This window comes from Oncorhynchus clarkii, chromosome 32 (assembly GCF_045791955.1).
Source record: "Oncorhynchus clarkii lewisi isolate Uvic-CL-2024 chromosome 32, UVic_Ocla_1.0, whole genome shotgun sequence".
NCBI classification, from domain to species: domain Eukaryota; kingdom Metazoa; phylum Chordata; class Actinopteri; order Salmoniformes; family Salmonidae; genus Oncorhynchus; species Oncorhynchus clarkii.
This window is the reverse complement of record NC_092178.1, coordinates 20,762,712-20,779,308: the sequence shown is the minus strand read 5'-3', so window position 1 is coordinate 20,779,308 and position 16,597 is coordinate 20,762,712. Positions and strand designations below refer to the sequence as shown.

General features: G+C 41.5%; 1 protein-coding gene across 6 annotated transcripts in view; it reads right to left on the bottom strand.

Moving 5' to 3' along the window:
* LOC139391650 (HIVEP zinc finger 1) overlaps positions 1–16,597 on the bottom strand; it is an 86,186-nt gene that overhangs the window by 22,590 nt on the left and 46,999 nt on the right. For 5 of the 6 annotated variants that reach the window (XM_071139044.1, XM_071139047.1, XM_071139046.1 and 2 more), the window contains one exon: positions 6,062–6,118. The exons of the other annotated variant lie outside the window; for it this stretch is intronic. In XM_071139044.1, the coding sequence (XP_070995145.1) occupies positions 6,062–6,118 (57 nt within the window). The remainder of the gene's footprint in view (positions 1–6,061; positions 6,119–16,597) is intronic. 6 annotated transcript variants of the gene reach the window in all.

Below are 16,597 nucleotides of genomic sequence, written 5' to 3'. Positions count from 1 at the left end.
GGAACCTTCCTGATGTAGTAATCTCTTTGGCATACTAACACTAATCTTCCTAGCTAAGGAACATAGCCTTAACAGCGTTCAAGGCATGAGTAAATATTTATATCTAGGTCCCAAATAGTGCCCTATTCTCTATATCAGTGGTTCCCAACCGTGGCACACGGATGGGATAAAAATTCCACACCTAAAATTCCCCAAATGTCCCTATGAACTTATTTAGTGGTGATGACCTCCACTTCACCTGGTACATACTACAAATAATCTATACAGATGTAACCATTTGTGCCATTCAATGTATTATCTGAGTGATATTTTTCTAGTGGGACTGGTGCTCCCAAATCAAATAATCACATTCATTCCACAGGTTACATTTATAATTGAGTGTTCAAAAAAAGTAGCAATATTAGGAAAACACAGTTTGAAAACTACTGCCCTGTATAATGCACTACTCAAAAAGTAGTGCACTACATAGGGAATAGGGTGTCAATTGGGGTGCATACTTTCTCCACGATAAACTCTGACCAGAGGAGTAACCTACAAATTGCAAGGAATTCTTCAGAACTAACCTGCTACGAGGCAGGTTAACTCAAGACTAACTCCATTTCAAATTAAATCACTTTTCTTTTCTCCACCCTACCTGACACCCTAGACCAGGGGTGTCAAAGTCAAATGGACGGAGGGCCAAATAAAAAAATCAGCTACAAGACGAGGGCCGGACTGTTCGAATGTTCATTGAAAAATTTTTAAATGACGCATATAGTCTAGTGAACCTAATTGAACCTACTGAAAACCTAACAAATATATTACAATATGATCAGATAAATAAAGCAATATTTTCTTATGGCTCTGTCAGTAATCTTTAATTTTCAACAGACACAAAAGACAAATTTCCTTTATATAAATATCCCCATAACATGAACATTAAATGAAAGAAACCGGTATTCAAGGCACCATCAGTAGACTATATTTTCTATTTTAGCAAAAGTGGGCTAAATTTACTTCAAAGAAAAAACAATAATAGCAATTTTCTATCATCCACTCAACTGAAATATTTTTAAAATATAATTGGATTGAAATACAAAAAAATAAAGTGCAAAAATCTATTAATCAAAAACAACACTTTGTTTAAGGAGAAGTAACATGCAGTGAAAACAAATATTAAATTTTAACTTTTAAACTTGAACTGAGTAAAAACTCTAAATATGTGATTGCACAGTAATGTTCACTTGTTTGAGGTTGAGGGTGATACTTGGTGGTGTCCCATCTTTTCCACAAGTTCATCAATGTTCGGGGTAAGGCTCTGAGCTGAAGAAATCCTCAGAATTGAGTGGAGGTGTTCAGCAGTAAGTCGACTTCTGTGTGATGTTTTGTTCAGGTTCATCAAAGAAAACAGTTGTTCACACAGGTATGTGCTGCCAAACATAGACAACGTTTGAGCAGCCTGGATGCGCAGCTGGGGCATTGTGCCGGGGAGGAAACGGGCGAACTCCGCAGCACCCACTGCCGCATATTTTGCCCTCAGTGCATCATTGCATTGGAGGTCAATCAACTCCATTTGGAGGTTTGGTGGTGAGCTTTCCACGTCAACAGCAAATGGGTTACCGAGCAGTTCCAACCTGCTTTTTTGTGCTTCAAAGTCAGCAAATCGGCGTCGAAAGTCAGCGGCAAGCATACCTATTTTATCAGCCAACTGTGTGCTCGGGAACGCACTGGTAGAGAGCTTCTCTTTCATGGTCTGGCAGCTGGGAAAGTGGCTCAAATTTTCTTTCCGCATCTGCGTCTCCCACAGAGTCAGTTTGGTTTTAAATGCCTTCACTGTACTGTACATATCAGAGATGACACGATCCCGACCCTGCAGCTGCAAGTTTATTGCATTCAGATGACTCGTAATGTCACACAGAAAAGCCATTTCACACAGAAACATTTCGTCTCGGAGTTGTGTTGTGTCTTTCCCTTTGCTGTCCAAGAACAGACAAATCTCCTCACGAAGCTCGAAACATCTTTGAAGCACCTTTCCCTGGCTTAGCCATCGCACCTCTGTGTGATAAGGCAAATCACCATGCTCCGTTTCTAACTCCGTCAGAAATGCCTTGAACTGGCGGTGATTCAAACCTTTGGCTCTGATAAAGTTAACTGTGCGCGTGATGATGCTCATTACATGCTCCATTTTCAAGGCTTTACCGCACAACGCTTCCTGGTGTATGATACAATGATAAGCTGTCAGCTCACCTGTCGCGTTTTCCTCTTGCATCTTTTCCCGTATCTTCGCCACCAGTCCGCTCCTGTGTCCACACATCGCAGGTGCTCCGTCGGTTGTCAAACCCACAAGTTTTTCCCAAGGCAGCTCCATCTCATTTACACATCTTGACACCTCTTCATACAAATCATGCCCCGTAGTTGTGCCATGCATAGGACGTAAAGCCAAAAACTCCTCTGTCACGCTTAGGTTGGAGTCCACTCCGCGGATGAAAATTGACAACTGGGCAATGTCAGAAATGTCGGTGCTCTCATCCACAGCCAAGGAATATGCAATAAAATCTTTTCCCTTTTTCACAAGCTGCTCTTTTAGATTGATGGACAACTGGTCTACTCTCTCGGCAATGGTGTTTCTGCTCAGACTCACATTTAAAAAGAGTTGCCTTTTTTCTGGGCAAACTTCGTCACAAACTTTAATCATGCAGTTTTTGATGAAATCCCCCTCCGTAAATGGCCGGGCTGATTTAGCGATCTCTTCTGCCAAAATAAAACTGGCCTTGACAGCAGCCTGGCCTTGTGATTTGGCTTTTTTGAACAGAGCCTGTCGAGATTTGAGGCCTCGTTTTAATTCCTCTGCCTTTTGTAGCCTTTGTTCCATGTCCATATTCTTGTTTTTGTCCGCGTGTTTCGTTTCATAATGTCGTCTCAGATTATACTCTTTCAGTACCGCCACACTTTCTCCACACAGAAGACACACAGGTTTTCCAGCTACCTTCGTGAACATATACTCCGACTCCCACCTTGTTTGAAACCCCCGGTTCTCAGTATCCACCTTCCGTTTTGCCATTTTTGATGGGTATCTGAAAGTTAATTTTACTGTGATGCTGACGACTGCTGTGCCAATAAATATTGAAATGAAGCAGCCTACTGCTCGGTGCGTCACCTTTGCATTGTGGGAAATGTAGTATTGGTGCGTGTAAAAGATCTGCGGGCTGCCGGCTTGCTGCGGGCCGGTTCTAATAATAAATCAAGATCATCCCAGGGGCCGTAAAAAACCTTCTTGCGGGCCGGATGTGGCCCGCGGGCCTTGACTCTGACATATGTGCCCTAGACCCACTCCAATTTGCTTACCGCCCCAAAAGGTCCACAGACGACGCAACCACACTGCACACTGCCCTAACCCATCTGGACAAGATGAATACCTATGTGAGAATGCTGACTACAGCGCAGCATTTAACACCATAGTACCCTCCAAACTCATAATCAAGCTCGAGACCCTGGGTCTCCACCCCGCCCTGTGCAACTGGGTACTGGACTTCCTGACGGACCGCCCCCAGGTGGTGAGGGTAGGTAACAACATCTCCACCCCGCTGATCCTCAACACTGGGGCCCCACAAGGGTGTGTTCTGAGCCCTCTCCTGTACTCCCTGTTCATCCACGACTGAGTGGCCATGCACGCCTCCAACTCAATCATCAAGTTTGCGGACAACACTACAGTGGTAGGCTTGATTACCAACAACGAAAAGACGGCCTACAGGGAGGAGGTGAGGGCCCTTGGAGTGTGGTGTCAGGAAAATAACCTCACACTCAACGTCAACAAAACAAAGGAGAAGATCGTGGACTTCAGGAAACAGCAGAGGGAGCACCCCACTATCCACATCGAGGGGACAGTAGTGGAGAGGGAGTAAGTTTTAAATTCCTCAGTGTACACATGACGGACAAACTGAATTGGTCCACCCACACAGACAGCGTGGTGAAGGCACAGCAGCGCCTCTTCAACCTCAGGAGGCTGAAGAAATGTGGCTCGTCACAAAAAGCACTTACAAACTTTTACAGATGCACAATCGAGAGCATCCTGTCGGGCTGTATCACTGCCTTGTACGGCAACTGCTCCGCCCACAACAGTAAGGCTCTCCAGAGGGTAGTGAGGTCTGCACAACGCATCACCGGGGGCAAACTACCTGCCCTCCAGGACACCTACACCACCCGATGTCACAGGAAGGCCATAAAGATCATCAAGGATAACAACCACCCGAGCCACTGCCTGTTCACCCTGCTATCATCCAGAAGGCTAGGTCAGTACAGGTGCATCAAAGCAGGGACCGAGAGACTGAAAAACAGCTTCTATCTCAAGGACATCGGACTGTTAAACAGCCACCACTAACATTGAGTATCTGCTGCCAACATACTGACTCAACTCCAGCCACTTTAATAATGGAAAAATGTATGTACAAATGTATATCACTATCCACTTTAAACAATGCCACTTATGTTTACATACCCTACATTACTCATCTCATATGTATATACTGTACTCTGTACCATCTACTGCATCTTGCCTATGCCGTTCTGTACCATCACTCATTCATATATTTTTATGTACATATTCTTCATCCCTTTATACACACAAGTGTAAGGTAGTTGTTGTGGAATTGTTAGGTTAGATTTCTCGTTGGTTATTACTGCATTGTCGGAACTAGAAGCACAAGCATTTCGCTACACTTGCATTAACATCTGCTAACATCTGCTATTTGAACCAACCATAGACATGCAGTGCATTCGGAAAGTATTCAGACCCCTTAACTTTTTCCACATTTTGTTACATTACGTTCTAAAATAGATTAAATAGTTTATTTTCCTCAAATCTACACACAACACCCTAGAATGACATGGCAAAAACAGGTATAGACATTTTGGAAAAATGTATTAAAACTAAACTTAAATATTACATAAGTATTCAGACCCTTTACTGAGTACTTTGTTGAAGCACCTTTGGCAGCGATTACACTCAAGTCTTCTTGGGTATGACACTACAAGCTTTGCACAGCTGTATTTGCGAAGTTTCTCCCATTCTTCTCTACAGATCCTCTCAAGCATTATCGGGTTGGATGGGCAGCGTTGCTGCACAGCTATTTTTCCGGTCTCTCCAGAGATGTTTGATCGGGTTCAAGTCTGGGCTCTGGCTGGGCCACTCAAGGACATTCAGAGACTTGCCCCGAAGACACTCCTGCATTTCCTGGCTGTGAGTTTAGGGTTGTTGTCTTGTTGGAAGGTGAACCTTTGCCACAGCGTGAGGTTCTCAGTACTCTGGAGCAGGTTTTCATCAAGGACCTCTCTCTCTCTTTTTGTTTTTACAGTTAGCATAACCCCTTTCAAAAAGAAAGCCTTCGCCGTATTCCACCTCGTGAGCTTCTGTGATTGACCAATTAAAATGCTCCTTGCATGTATCGTACAAAAAACAAGAACATTTTGAGTTGACTGACTTTAGGGTACATTGAATGATGTGCTGTTTACATCAGTATTATCATAGGGTTGACACAGGCTACCTCAAGTTATCATTAACATCAGAGGACAAAATGTATTGTGTAGCAACCAGGCAAAGCTTTTTCAATACACTGACTGTCAGAAATTGCATCCTATTCCCTATGTGGTGCACTACATTTGACCAGGGCCAATAGGGTTCTAGTCAAAAGTAGTGTACTACATAGAGAATAGGGTGCCATTTCTGAAGTAACCAATGACTGCCTGAGGAAACGCAGACGGAAAATATCCAGGCAGTTTTTCCTGCGTTAAAAATGTAATCTCCATAATGTAATGACTGAACTCCACTGACACAGCGCACAAAGGACCAATACTTTTTCCTATGATGAGCTCAAAAAGACACTCCCAACATTTGCCACAGAACACCAGCAGTTGCAGCAGTACGTAAAATGGCACAGTATGTTCTTTACAAATCACTGCGTTACTGTAAGTATGGACAGGAAAATAAATTCCCCTCACAGCATACACTTAGTTAACTAGCATATGTTGAAAGTGAAAGCATTCCATTAATTCCCTTTGATTGTTGCTCATCGATTAGAAATTATACCTTTCTGTGCGCCGGCTTTGGTATCTTTCAGTTCATTCTGTGCTTCTTCGATTTTATCTGCAACACAAGAAAGGAAGGATACCTGTTGGTTTTCAGCACAGAGAAACAAACCAGAAGTAAGAGGCTGATTATTATCCACACTATAGGCAATGTAGAAAATAACTAATGATCCTGGGGATGCTTCCTACACTGGTGTTGTGATATGGAGAGGTTTTTTATTATAATAAGAACCAGACCTTCTTAGGGGAGGGAGAAAACAAGAATATTACAAAATCCATCATTATGTGAACAGCTCTTAGGGCTAGTACACACATAGGTCATGTCCCAAATGGCACCCTTTTCCAAATTAGTGCACTATAGGGAACAAGGTATGAATTGGGACACAATGTTGAGAGCTCTTAAAATACCTCAATTCCACAGCATATGCATGATACATGTTAGAGGAAAATGAGCAAAACAAGTGAACGCAGAGTGATAATGTAATTCTAATTACCTTTAAGAAACTGAAGGGATTCCATGAGGATCAATGTATGGACAAGATCAAGCACAACCGAGGCGACACCACAACACAACTCACATGGCTGTGTATTATTTCCATCTCGATTAGACCTTTTTATAGTGTGTCTTTGTCCCAAATGTATTCACACCCTTGACCTTTTCCGCATTTTGTTTATTTAAAATGGATTAAATTGACTGGCCTACACACAATGCTTCATAATGACAAAGCCAAATTATGTTTATCAAAAAGTGTACAAATTTATAAAAAATGAAAATCTAAAATATCTTGAGTCAAATATTCAACCCCTAATTTATGCAAGCCTAAAGTTCAGGAGTAAACATTTGCATAACAAGTCACAAGTTGCATGGACCCACTGTGTGCAATAATAGCGTTTAACATGATTTCTGAATGACTACCTCATATCTGTACCCCACACATACAATTATCTGTAAGGTCCTTCAGTCAAGCAGTGAATTTCAAACACAGATTTAACAAGAAAGACCAGGGAGATTTTCAAATGCCTCGCAAAGAAGGGCACTTATTGGTAGATGGGTGGGAAAAAAAGCAGACAAATAATATCCCTTTGAGCATGGTGTAGTTATTAATTACACTTTGGATGGTGTATCAATTCAACCAGTCACTAGGCGTCCTTCCTAACTCAGTTTCCGGAGAGGAAGGAAACCGCTCAGGGATTCCACCATGACGCCAATCCTAGAGGAAAACGTGGTTCAGTTTGCTTTCCACCAGACACTGGGAGATGAATTCACCTTTCAGCAGGACAAATACCTAAAACCCAAGGCCACATCTACACTGGAGTTGCTTACACAAAAATACTGACAGCTGTAATCGCTGCCAAAGGTGTTTCTCACATGTATTGACTCAGGGGTGTGAATACTTATGTAAATGATATATTTCTGTATTTCACTGTCAATACATTTTCAAAAATAAACAAAAACATGCATGTTTTCACTTTGTCATTATCTGGTATTGAGTGTAGATGGGGGATAACAAAAACATATTTAACCTATTTTGAATTCAGGCTGTAACACAACATGTGGAATAAGGGGTATGAATACTTTCTGAAGTGTCATGCCCTGACCATAGAGAGCTTTTTATTCTCTGTTGGTTAGGTCGGGGTGTGACTAGGGTGGGTCATCTAGGTAATTATATTTCTATGTTGGCCTGGTATGGTTCCCAATCAGAGGCAGCTGTTTATCGTTGTCTCTGATAGGGGAAATGGCTGCCTAAATATGATCCCCATTATGCTTTGTGGGATCTTGACTACGTATAGTTGCCTGTGAACACGATTGTTGCTTCACGTTTCATTTTGCGATTTATTGTTTTCTTTGAGTTTCACTTCCTAATAAAGAGAATGGAACCATACCACGCTGCATCTTGGTCCACTCATTATAACGATTGTGACATGAAGGCACTATAAAGGGAATATGGTGCCATTTGGTTGCTAAATTCTTATTTGCTAAATTGTAATTATTTCGCTACTATGACCTATTCATTGCCTTACCTCCCTAATCTTACTACATTTGCACACACTGTATATCGACTTTTCTATTGTGTTATGTGTAACTCTGTTGTTTGTGTCACACTGCTTTGCTCCATCTTGGCCGGGCCGCAGTTGTAAATGAGAACTTGTTCTCAACTGGCCTACCTGGTTCAATAAAGGGGAAATATATATATTTTTTTATTAGTAGCCTACCAAACTTACTAACTGCCTGGTACTCAGCACTCTATTGTCCCTCTAATCACTGTCTCCACTAAAAATAGGAGAATCAGCTTTCTATAGGCTAGGCCTACGACTGTATATTTATTTCTCAACTTTCCTAACATTAAACACCGTGCTTATATTTACAACAGGAGTATAGCCTATCTGGCTGGCATGAAAATAAACAACGGAGAAAAGCGCCCTCCATTCGCTATTTAAGTGCATAGATTACATGTTTTTTTTCCCTGCTGCCCCTGTTTCAATACAGGTGTGTGATAATGGTCCATTCTAAATCAAAACAAATTTCACACAGTATTTATTATATGTAAAGACAAGATTAAATCAAGAATAGTCTGTTGGGTGATATTAGCCTATTACTTGTGAATGATATATTATCACTCGTGAATGATGCCAAGCATAAACTTTTTCAAATCATAGTTGCACACCTCATGTAGCCTAGCCCATAGGCCTATATGTTTAGTATCACACCTCATGTAGCCTAGCCCATAGGCCTATATGTTTTAATAAGGTTAGTATCACACCTCATGTAGCCTAGCCCATAGGCCTATATGTTTTAATAAGGTTTGTATCACACCTCATGTAGCCTAGCCCATAGGCCTATATGTTTTAATAAGGTTAGTATCACACCTCATGTAGCCTAGCCCATAGGCCTATATGTTTTAATAAGGTTTGTATCACAACTAAAGTGGCCAAATAACTTCTTAAAATGCAGCACAATAATCTGATTTACAAGGGGTGTAGAGCCTAACTGGCAAAAAAAAGCAGTGCGTGAGTTTCAAGTTTAGGGAAGATAATTTTCCCCATAAAAATGCACCTTTATAACAAAAGCATTACATGCACCTTTATAACAAAAGCATTACATACACAATTGCACTTTTGATAATGGTGTTCCGCTAATGAAACATTCACGCTTATATATATATATATATATATATATATATATATATGAGCATTGCTGTGCTTATAATGTGAAGAAATAAACTATTAGACTATCAACATTTTAAGCTAAACATTCTGATCTGTTGCGTCAGCCACAGTGGGTAAAGTGTTTTTAAATTCTACTGGTTGTATTCATTTGGAAACGATCGCATCCCACAACTGTCCCAGACCACGTTAGGAATATTTATTTCTTGCACAGAATAGGTCGACTTTGTACAATGGGGGATATTAGATTGACATAGGCTAGTGCTTTTGCTGTTCGTTAGACCTACTCATCTTGTTGGCTGACGAAAAGTACATGTAGTTCTTACAATATCTTCAATATGCACCTCGGAATTGAATTAGGACGCGAGCAGTTGCGTCCCGGATGTGTCTGTCTTCACTTGTAGCCTGTAAAAGGCATGGATTTTTTAGGATGCATTACGGCCACACGAAGGGGATGCTGCAGGGAAATTGGAAGCATTATCAAGTTCTTGTCAAATTGAAGTCTGCGCAAAAAAACAAAGCAGAGCTCAAGCCTTTCAAGCGACTTTTTTCAAATCATCATTAGCCTTATCATGCAGCCTTACAAAACATATAGCCCAACGATTGTAGAACGAAAGTTACATTAATAACTCTAAATTAAGCATATAGGAATAACTATTTCTTTGTTAACCGCACAACACAGAAGAGCCGCATGTGCTCACTCCCTCAAATCGTTTGGAGAAAATATCCTTTCTATTTTATTCAGCTTTGTTCATTTGTATTCTTCCTCCTATAAAATAATGCCACGGAATTCTAAGAAAATCTGGTCTGCTAAATGAACTAGTGTAGCCCACAGCCATTTGAAATAGACTAATGGATTTATTGTGAAGGTGTAGGCTATATTACATGGATTTATTGTGAAGGTATAGGCTATATTACATGGATTTATTAGACTTAAAATGTAGACGTTCCAAAGGTCTGCATCAGTGGCTTGTAGGCTGTGTGTGGTAGCCAGGAGATTATGTGTTTGTTAATTAACTGTCAATTACCGTGAGACCAACAGTCATTTGCTTGACAATCATCGTCTGATGAAATTGTGACACCCCCACCACCACCACCACCACCCCTAGCAATCGTAAACAGCCACAGTTCAGTTTGTGCACGTGTGTATTTACTTATTTGGGAGCATGTTGTGGCGTGTGTGTGTATGAATGAGTGTGTGAACTGAGATAGCCCTCTGACAGGGGACACAGACTGATAGCATGTTCTTGGCACTGAGGCCTGGTTGGTATGCCTCCAGTGACAGAATCAGTAACCACAGAGTAACAGAGTCCCTCGGACACACACACACTTCCCTCAGCTTCAGTTCATAGAACCACATTGCCTACCAGGCATTCACTATAACTATCCCCCCAAAGCTCCCTAAAGCATACCACAAATTATATTATTGCAAACTAATTTAAAATAATAATAAATACTCATTTTCATTGGTCAGGGGATTTGAGGGTAGACTTTTACTATTATGCTTTATTGTTTGTACATGTATTGCGTTAGACCACACTGGCAATCTAATCTTCACTGATTACTACTACAACAGAACAATCTGAGGGGTAATATGGGGTATGAGACCAGGGACAGCATTCACCATAGATCAGAATACACACACCAAATGATTGATGACACACCTATTAAGTATAAGCCACTCTGCCCAGTACTGAGTGCACACCACCTCTGAACTGTGGTGAACAACACCGCCTCTGAACCTTAGTGAACAACACAGTTACAGTATGAAGCAGTGAAGGAGGGAGAAAGGGAGGCACTGGTTGCATACCAAATCACACCCTATTTCCTTTATAGTGCACTACTTTTGAACAAGGCCCATGACCAGGGTCCAAATGTCAGGGACCCCAAAAGTAGTGCACTATAAATGAAATAGGGTGTGATTTGGGATGAAGATAACACACTTAATCAGAATGCTAGGAGTTATTATTAAGACCGTGGGGAATGATTAGTGTTGTTCCTATTCCCCTCATTAAGATTCCTAGCTACTGTTATTACTGTGTGTTATTCCAGTACCCCTGTTATTAAAGGCAAGCTTTCAGAAGAGCCTTTTATGATGTGATGTTTGACATGGTTGGGATGACAGCCAGACAGCTACGTGTTTCACGAGAGGGAGAAAATGGAGAGATGTTAATCACGCAATTTTTAATCAAATATAACGTAAAAAATAAACACTGCATTTATGTTGCCGGTGACAATGAACAGAGCACAATCATCTAAAACGGGCTGTATCCCAAATGGCACCCTATTCCCTATATAGTGCACTGCTTTTGAACAGAGCCCTCCAAAATTAGTGCACTATATAGGGAATAGAGTGCCATTTGGGAAACATCCCTGACTGGAATTTAAACGGAGGGAGGGTCAACATTTGTTTTAGGGTATTGAACTCATGAAGCTATGTTATGGTTGCCAGTGACTGGACTGCTGTCGAGTGCAGGCTTAAGGAAAACAGAAAAATCTGAAGTTCATAAGATGCTTTCATACAAGAAAGCAGAGACTATAAATCAGTTCAATGCAGCTGTTTTCCATTTGACACAAGGCACTGCACCGGCCTAGGCAGAGTCTGTAGTAGTACAAGTAGGTTATCCCACCCTTTGGTTACACTTTCATAGATGAATTCCTTGATTTTAATTAGTTAATTATTACAACTTAGACAGCTGCTTTCACCATGTTTTCAAGCAGCAAAACTGGAACATAACACCCAGTGTAATATGTCATGGTTTTGATAAATTCAGAATTGATTCCCATTCAACTCATGAGTTGAAATTCAAATTGAATTGTCCACACCCCACAGGATGTAGAATTAGAATTTCAGTTTGAGTGACAGAAAATAGCATTTCATTCAGTGCAATTCAAATAAATTCCACTCTGTCATAGAACATGAATGTTTTATTGAATCTGCCAGGTCAGATACAGTAACTTTTATCTGGAAACAATGTTCATATACTCTTAACCTTAGTGCTAGAATAGCCAATTATGTTTCCACCAACCATTTCATTTGTTTGTTATTTTTTAAAGCTTTATGCTCAACTTGAGGGTTCAACTAATGCATTCAGGGATTATTTTCCCCATATTGAACAACATTTTTGTGATTTTGATTTCCTTGATCATTCATTTTAAGAGTTGGTCCTGACAATTGCATGTATATAACGACATGTTTTATGTACACTCAATGACCAGTTTATTAGGTACACCCATCTAGTACAGGGTCAGACCCCCTTTGCCTCCAGAACAGCCTAAATTCTTTGGGGGGTGGCAGGTAGCCTAGTGGTTAGAGCATTGGGCCAGTAACCAAAAGGTTGCCAGATCAAATCCCTGAGCTGACAAGGTAAAAATCTGTCATTCTGCCCCCGAACAAGGCAGGTAACCCACTGTTCTTAGGCTGTCATTGTGAATAATAATTTGTTCTTAAAACCTGTTTGGGGAAGGGGGTAGTATTGTCACCTCCGGATGAGAAGTGTGCCCAAAGTAAACTGCCTGTTACTCAGGCCCAGAGGCTAAGATATGCATATAGTTCGTAGGTTTAGATAGAAAAAACACTAACGTTTCCAAAACTGTTAAAATAATGTCTGAGTATTACAGAATTGATATGGCAGGGGAAAATGAGGAAAATCCATCCAGGAAGTGCTATTATTTTTAAATGGGTGTTTTTCCATTGAAAGCCTATCCACTATATAAAGGGATATGACCCCGATTGCATTCCCTATGGCTTCCACTAGCTGTGAACAGTCTTTAGAGATTGTTTCATGCTTTTATTCTGAAAAATGAGGGAGAATGACCACTTTCAATGAGTGGACAGTGGAAAGTCCCAGAGCTGTTTGGTGCGCGCAACAACCTTTCGTTTTTCTTTTATATTGATGACGCTATTGTCCGGTTGAAATATTATTGATTATTTAGACAAAAAACAACCCGAGGATTGATTATAAACATCGTTTGACATGTTTATACGATCTTCACTGGTACTATTTGGATTTTTCGTCTGCCTGCTGTGACCGCCTTTGAGCCAATAGATTACTGAACAATCGTGCCAACAAAACGGTTTTGGACATAAGAGGGACTTTATCGAACAAAACTAACATTTATTGTGTAACATGGAGTCTCCCTTTAACCCCTCTCTCTCCATATTTTACTCCCTTTACATCATCTCTCACTCCGTTTTACCTCTCCCTCCCTCTCAAATCTCTGATATGATGAGCCCAGTCAGCAGCCCATTAATAGAGGCAGCATCCAAAATGGCACCCTATTCCTTATTTGGTGCACTACTTTTTGGTACCATTTGGGATGCAGAAAGACCCTCATGTCAAACTTTGATCCGGGCATAGTGATTATATCTGGGGATCAGATTGGTAGTGGAAGTGGCTTGTGTGGGCAGGATGCATGTCAATTAAGCTGCAGAGCCGTGGGCCTAAAACGAGTCATCGTTGGCGCTACCATGACAACCAGGAATCCTATCCTCATTGCAGGCTGCCCCCCCACCCCCACACACACACACACACACGCGCGCACACACACTGCCCCCTCTTTGCTCACTTCAGTGTGAGGTGGAATGTGATTAAACTGGTCCCCATGGACCAAAAATGACAAATCACAACCACCACATGTGAAACATAATTGACTTGGCTACAACGCCCACATGTTAGTGAATTCCCGAAACACCAAGCCACAGCAAGGAGGAGGAGGAGCATCGCTTGCTCTAACTCTTCAATGAAACAGGGCCCCTGTCAGCATTAGGCCCAAATTAGGTGCAGGGCATCTCTGCAGCAAACGCCTGGCTCGGACTGAGGCTCTCCTTGTGACAGGCAGCACCCACTACCTGCTACCTGTCTCAGCCTGCTACTAGAAAAACACCAGGCTCCTCGTCCCCTGCCTGCCCACCTCCCCCTGCCAGGCAGTAACACATTTAGCTCCGCTCAACAGCCTGCTCTGCCCTTCTGGTGCCTGGGCCTAGCCATGCCCACTATGCCAAACAACTAAGTCAATCTGTGATTGGCATATGTGTGTTCAGTTCAGCAATGGAGCACAATGCCTGGTAGGCTGCAGAGCAAACAGTATGGTGGATGGCTTTATTATTGGCTGCATTCCAAATTACACCCCATCCCCTATATACAGTGCCTTGCGAAAGTATTCGGCCCCCTTGAACTTTGCGACCTTTTGCCACATTTCAGGCTTCAAACATAAAGATATAAAACTGTATTTTTTTGTGAAGAATCAACAACAAGTGGGACACAATCATGAAGTGGAATGACATTTATTGGATATTTCAAACTTTTTTAACAAATCAAAAACTGAAAAATTGGGCGTGCAAAATTATTCAGCCCCCTTAAGTTAATACTTTGTAGCGCCACCTTTTGCTGCGATTACAGCTGTAAGTCGCTTGGGGTATGTCTTTATCAGTTTTGCACATCGAGAGACTGAAATTTTTTCCCATTCCTCCTTGCAAAACAGCTCGAGCTCAGTGAGGTTGGATGGAGAGCATTTGTGAACAGCAGTTTTCAGTTCTTTCCACAGATTCTCGATTGGATTCAGGTCTGGACTTTGACTTGGCCATTCTAACACCTGGATATGTTTATTTTTGAACCATTCCATTGTAGATTTTGCTTTATGTTTTGGATCATTGTCTTGTTGGAAGACAAATCTCCGTCCCAGTCTCAGGTCTTTTGCAGACTCCATCAGGTTTTCTTCCAGAATGGTCCTGCATTTGGCTCCATCCATCTTCCCATCAATTTTAACCATCTTCCCTGTCCCTGCTGAAGAAAAGCAGGCCCAAACCATGATGCTGCCACCACCATGTTTGACAGTGGGGATGGTGTGTTCAGCTGTGTTGCTTTTACGCCAAACATAACGTTTTGCATTGTTGCCAAAAAGTTCAATTTTGGTTTCATCTGACCAGAGCACCTTCTTCCACATGTTTGGTGTGTCTCCCAGGTGGCTTGTGGCAAACTTTAAATGACACTTTTTATGGATATCTTTAAGAAATGGCTTTCTTCTTGCCACTCTTCCATAAAGGCCAGATTTGTGCAATATACGACTGATTGTTGTCCTATGGACAGAGTCTCCCACCTCAGCTGTAGATCTCTGCAGTTCATCCAGAGTGATCATGGGCCTCTTGGCTGCATCTCTGATCAGTATTCTCCTTGTATGAGCTGAAAGTTTAGAGGGACGGCCAGGTCTTGGTAGATTTGCAGTGGTCTGATACTCCTTCCATTTCAATATTATCGCTTGCACAGTGCTCCTTGGGATGTTTAAAGCTTGGGAAATCTTTTTGTATCCAAATCCGGCTTTAAACTTCTTCACAGCAGTATCTCAGACCTGCCTGGTGTGTTCCTTGTTCTTCATGATGCTCTCTGCGCTTTTAACGGACCTCTGAGACTATCACAGTGCAGGTGCATTTATATGGAGACTTGATTACACACAGGTGGATTGTATTTATCATCATTAGTCATTTAGGTCAACATTGGATCATTCAGAGATCCTCACTGAACTTCTGGAGAGAGTTTGCTGCACTGAAAGTAAAGGGGCTGAATAATTTTGCACGCCCAATTTTTCAATTTTTGATTTGTTAAAAAAGTTTGAAATATCCAATAAATGTTGTTCCACTTCATGATTGTGTCCCACTTGTTGTTGATTCTTCACAAAAAAATACAGTTTTATATCTTTATGTTTGAAGCCTGAAATGTGGCAAAAGGTCGCAAAGTTCAAGGGGGCCGAATACTTTCGCAAGGCACTGTAATGCACTACTTTTGACCAGGGCCAATAGGGCACTATGTATCTGGCAATAAACAGAGAGAACACAGTGGCAGAATACCTGACCACTAACTGACCCTAAATTAAGAAAATCTTTGACTATGTCCAGACTCAGTAAGCATAGCCTTGCTATTGAGAGAGGTCGTTGTAGGCAGATCTGGCCCTAGAAAAGACGGGCTATGTACACACTGTCCACAAAATGAGGAAACTCATTTCTAATATTTCTAATATTTTTTTGTTGATGCTGTTGTCCTCTCACTTTTGTTTGTTTATTTCACTTGCTTAGACAATATAAAATGTTTACAATACCAATAAAGCCCCACTGAATTGAGAGATGGGAAAAGTGAGACTGATGCTGCTGCAGATGAGACAACCATCCCCCACTTCTCTGTCACAGCAAGGGAGAGAGATGAAGATTGTGTAACTCAAAGAGCTACCTCCTCCTCAGGCACTCTTCCTGTCGTCTGAAAATAAGATATTGCTTTTTCTGCAGCTCTCAGCAGGGACCTCCTGAAGCAGATAGCTACTGTACAGTACGGTCTGTCTGACACATGTTTAGGTCACACCCTTACAAGAAACCATTGGAGAC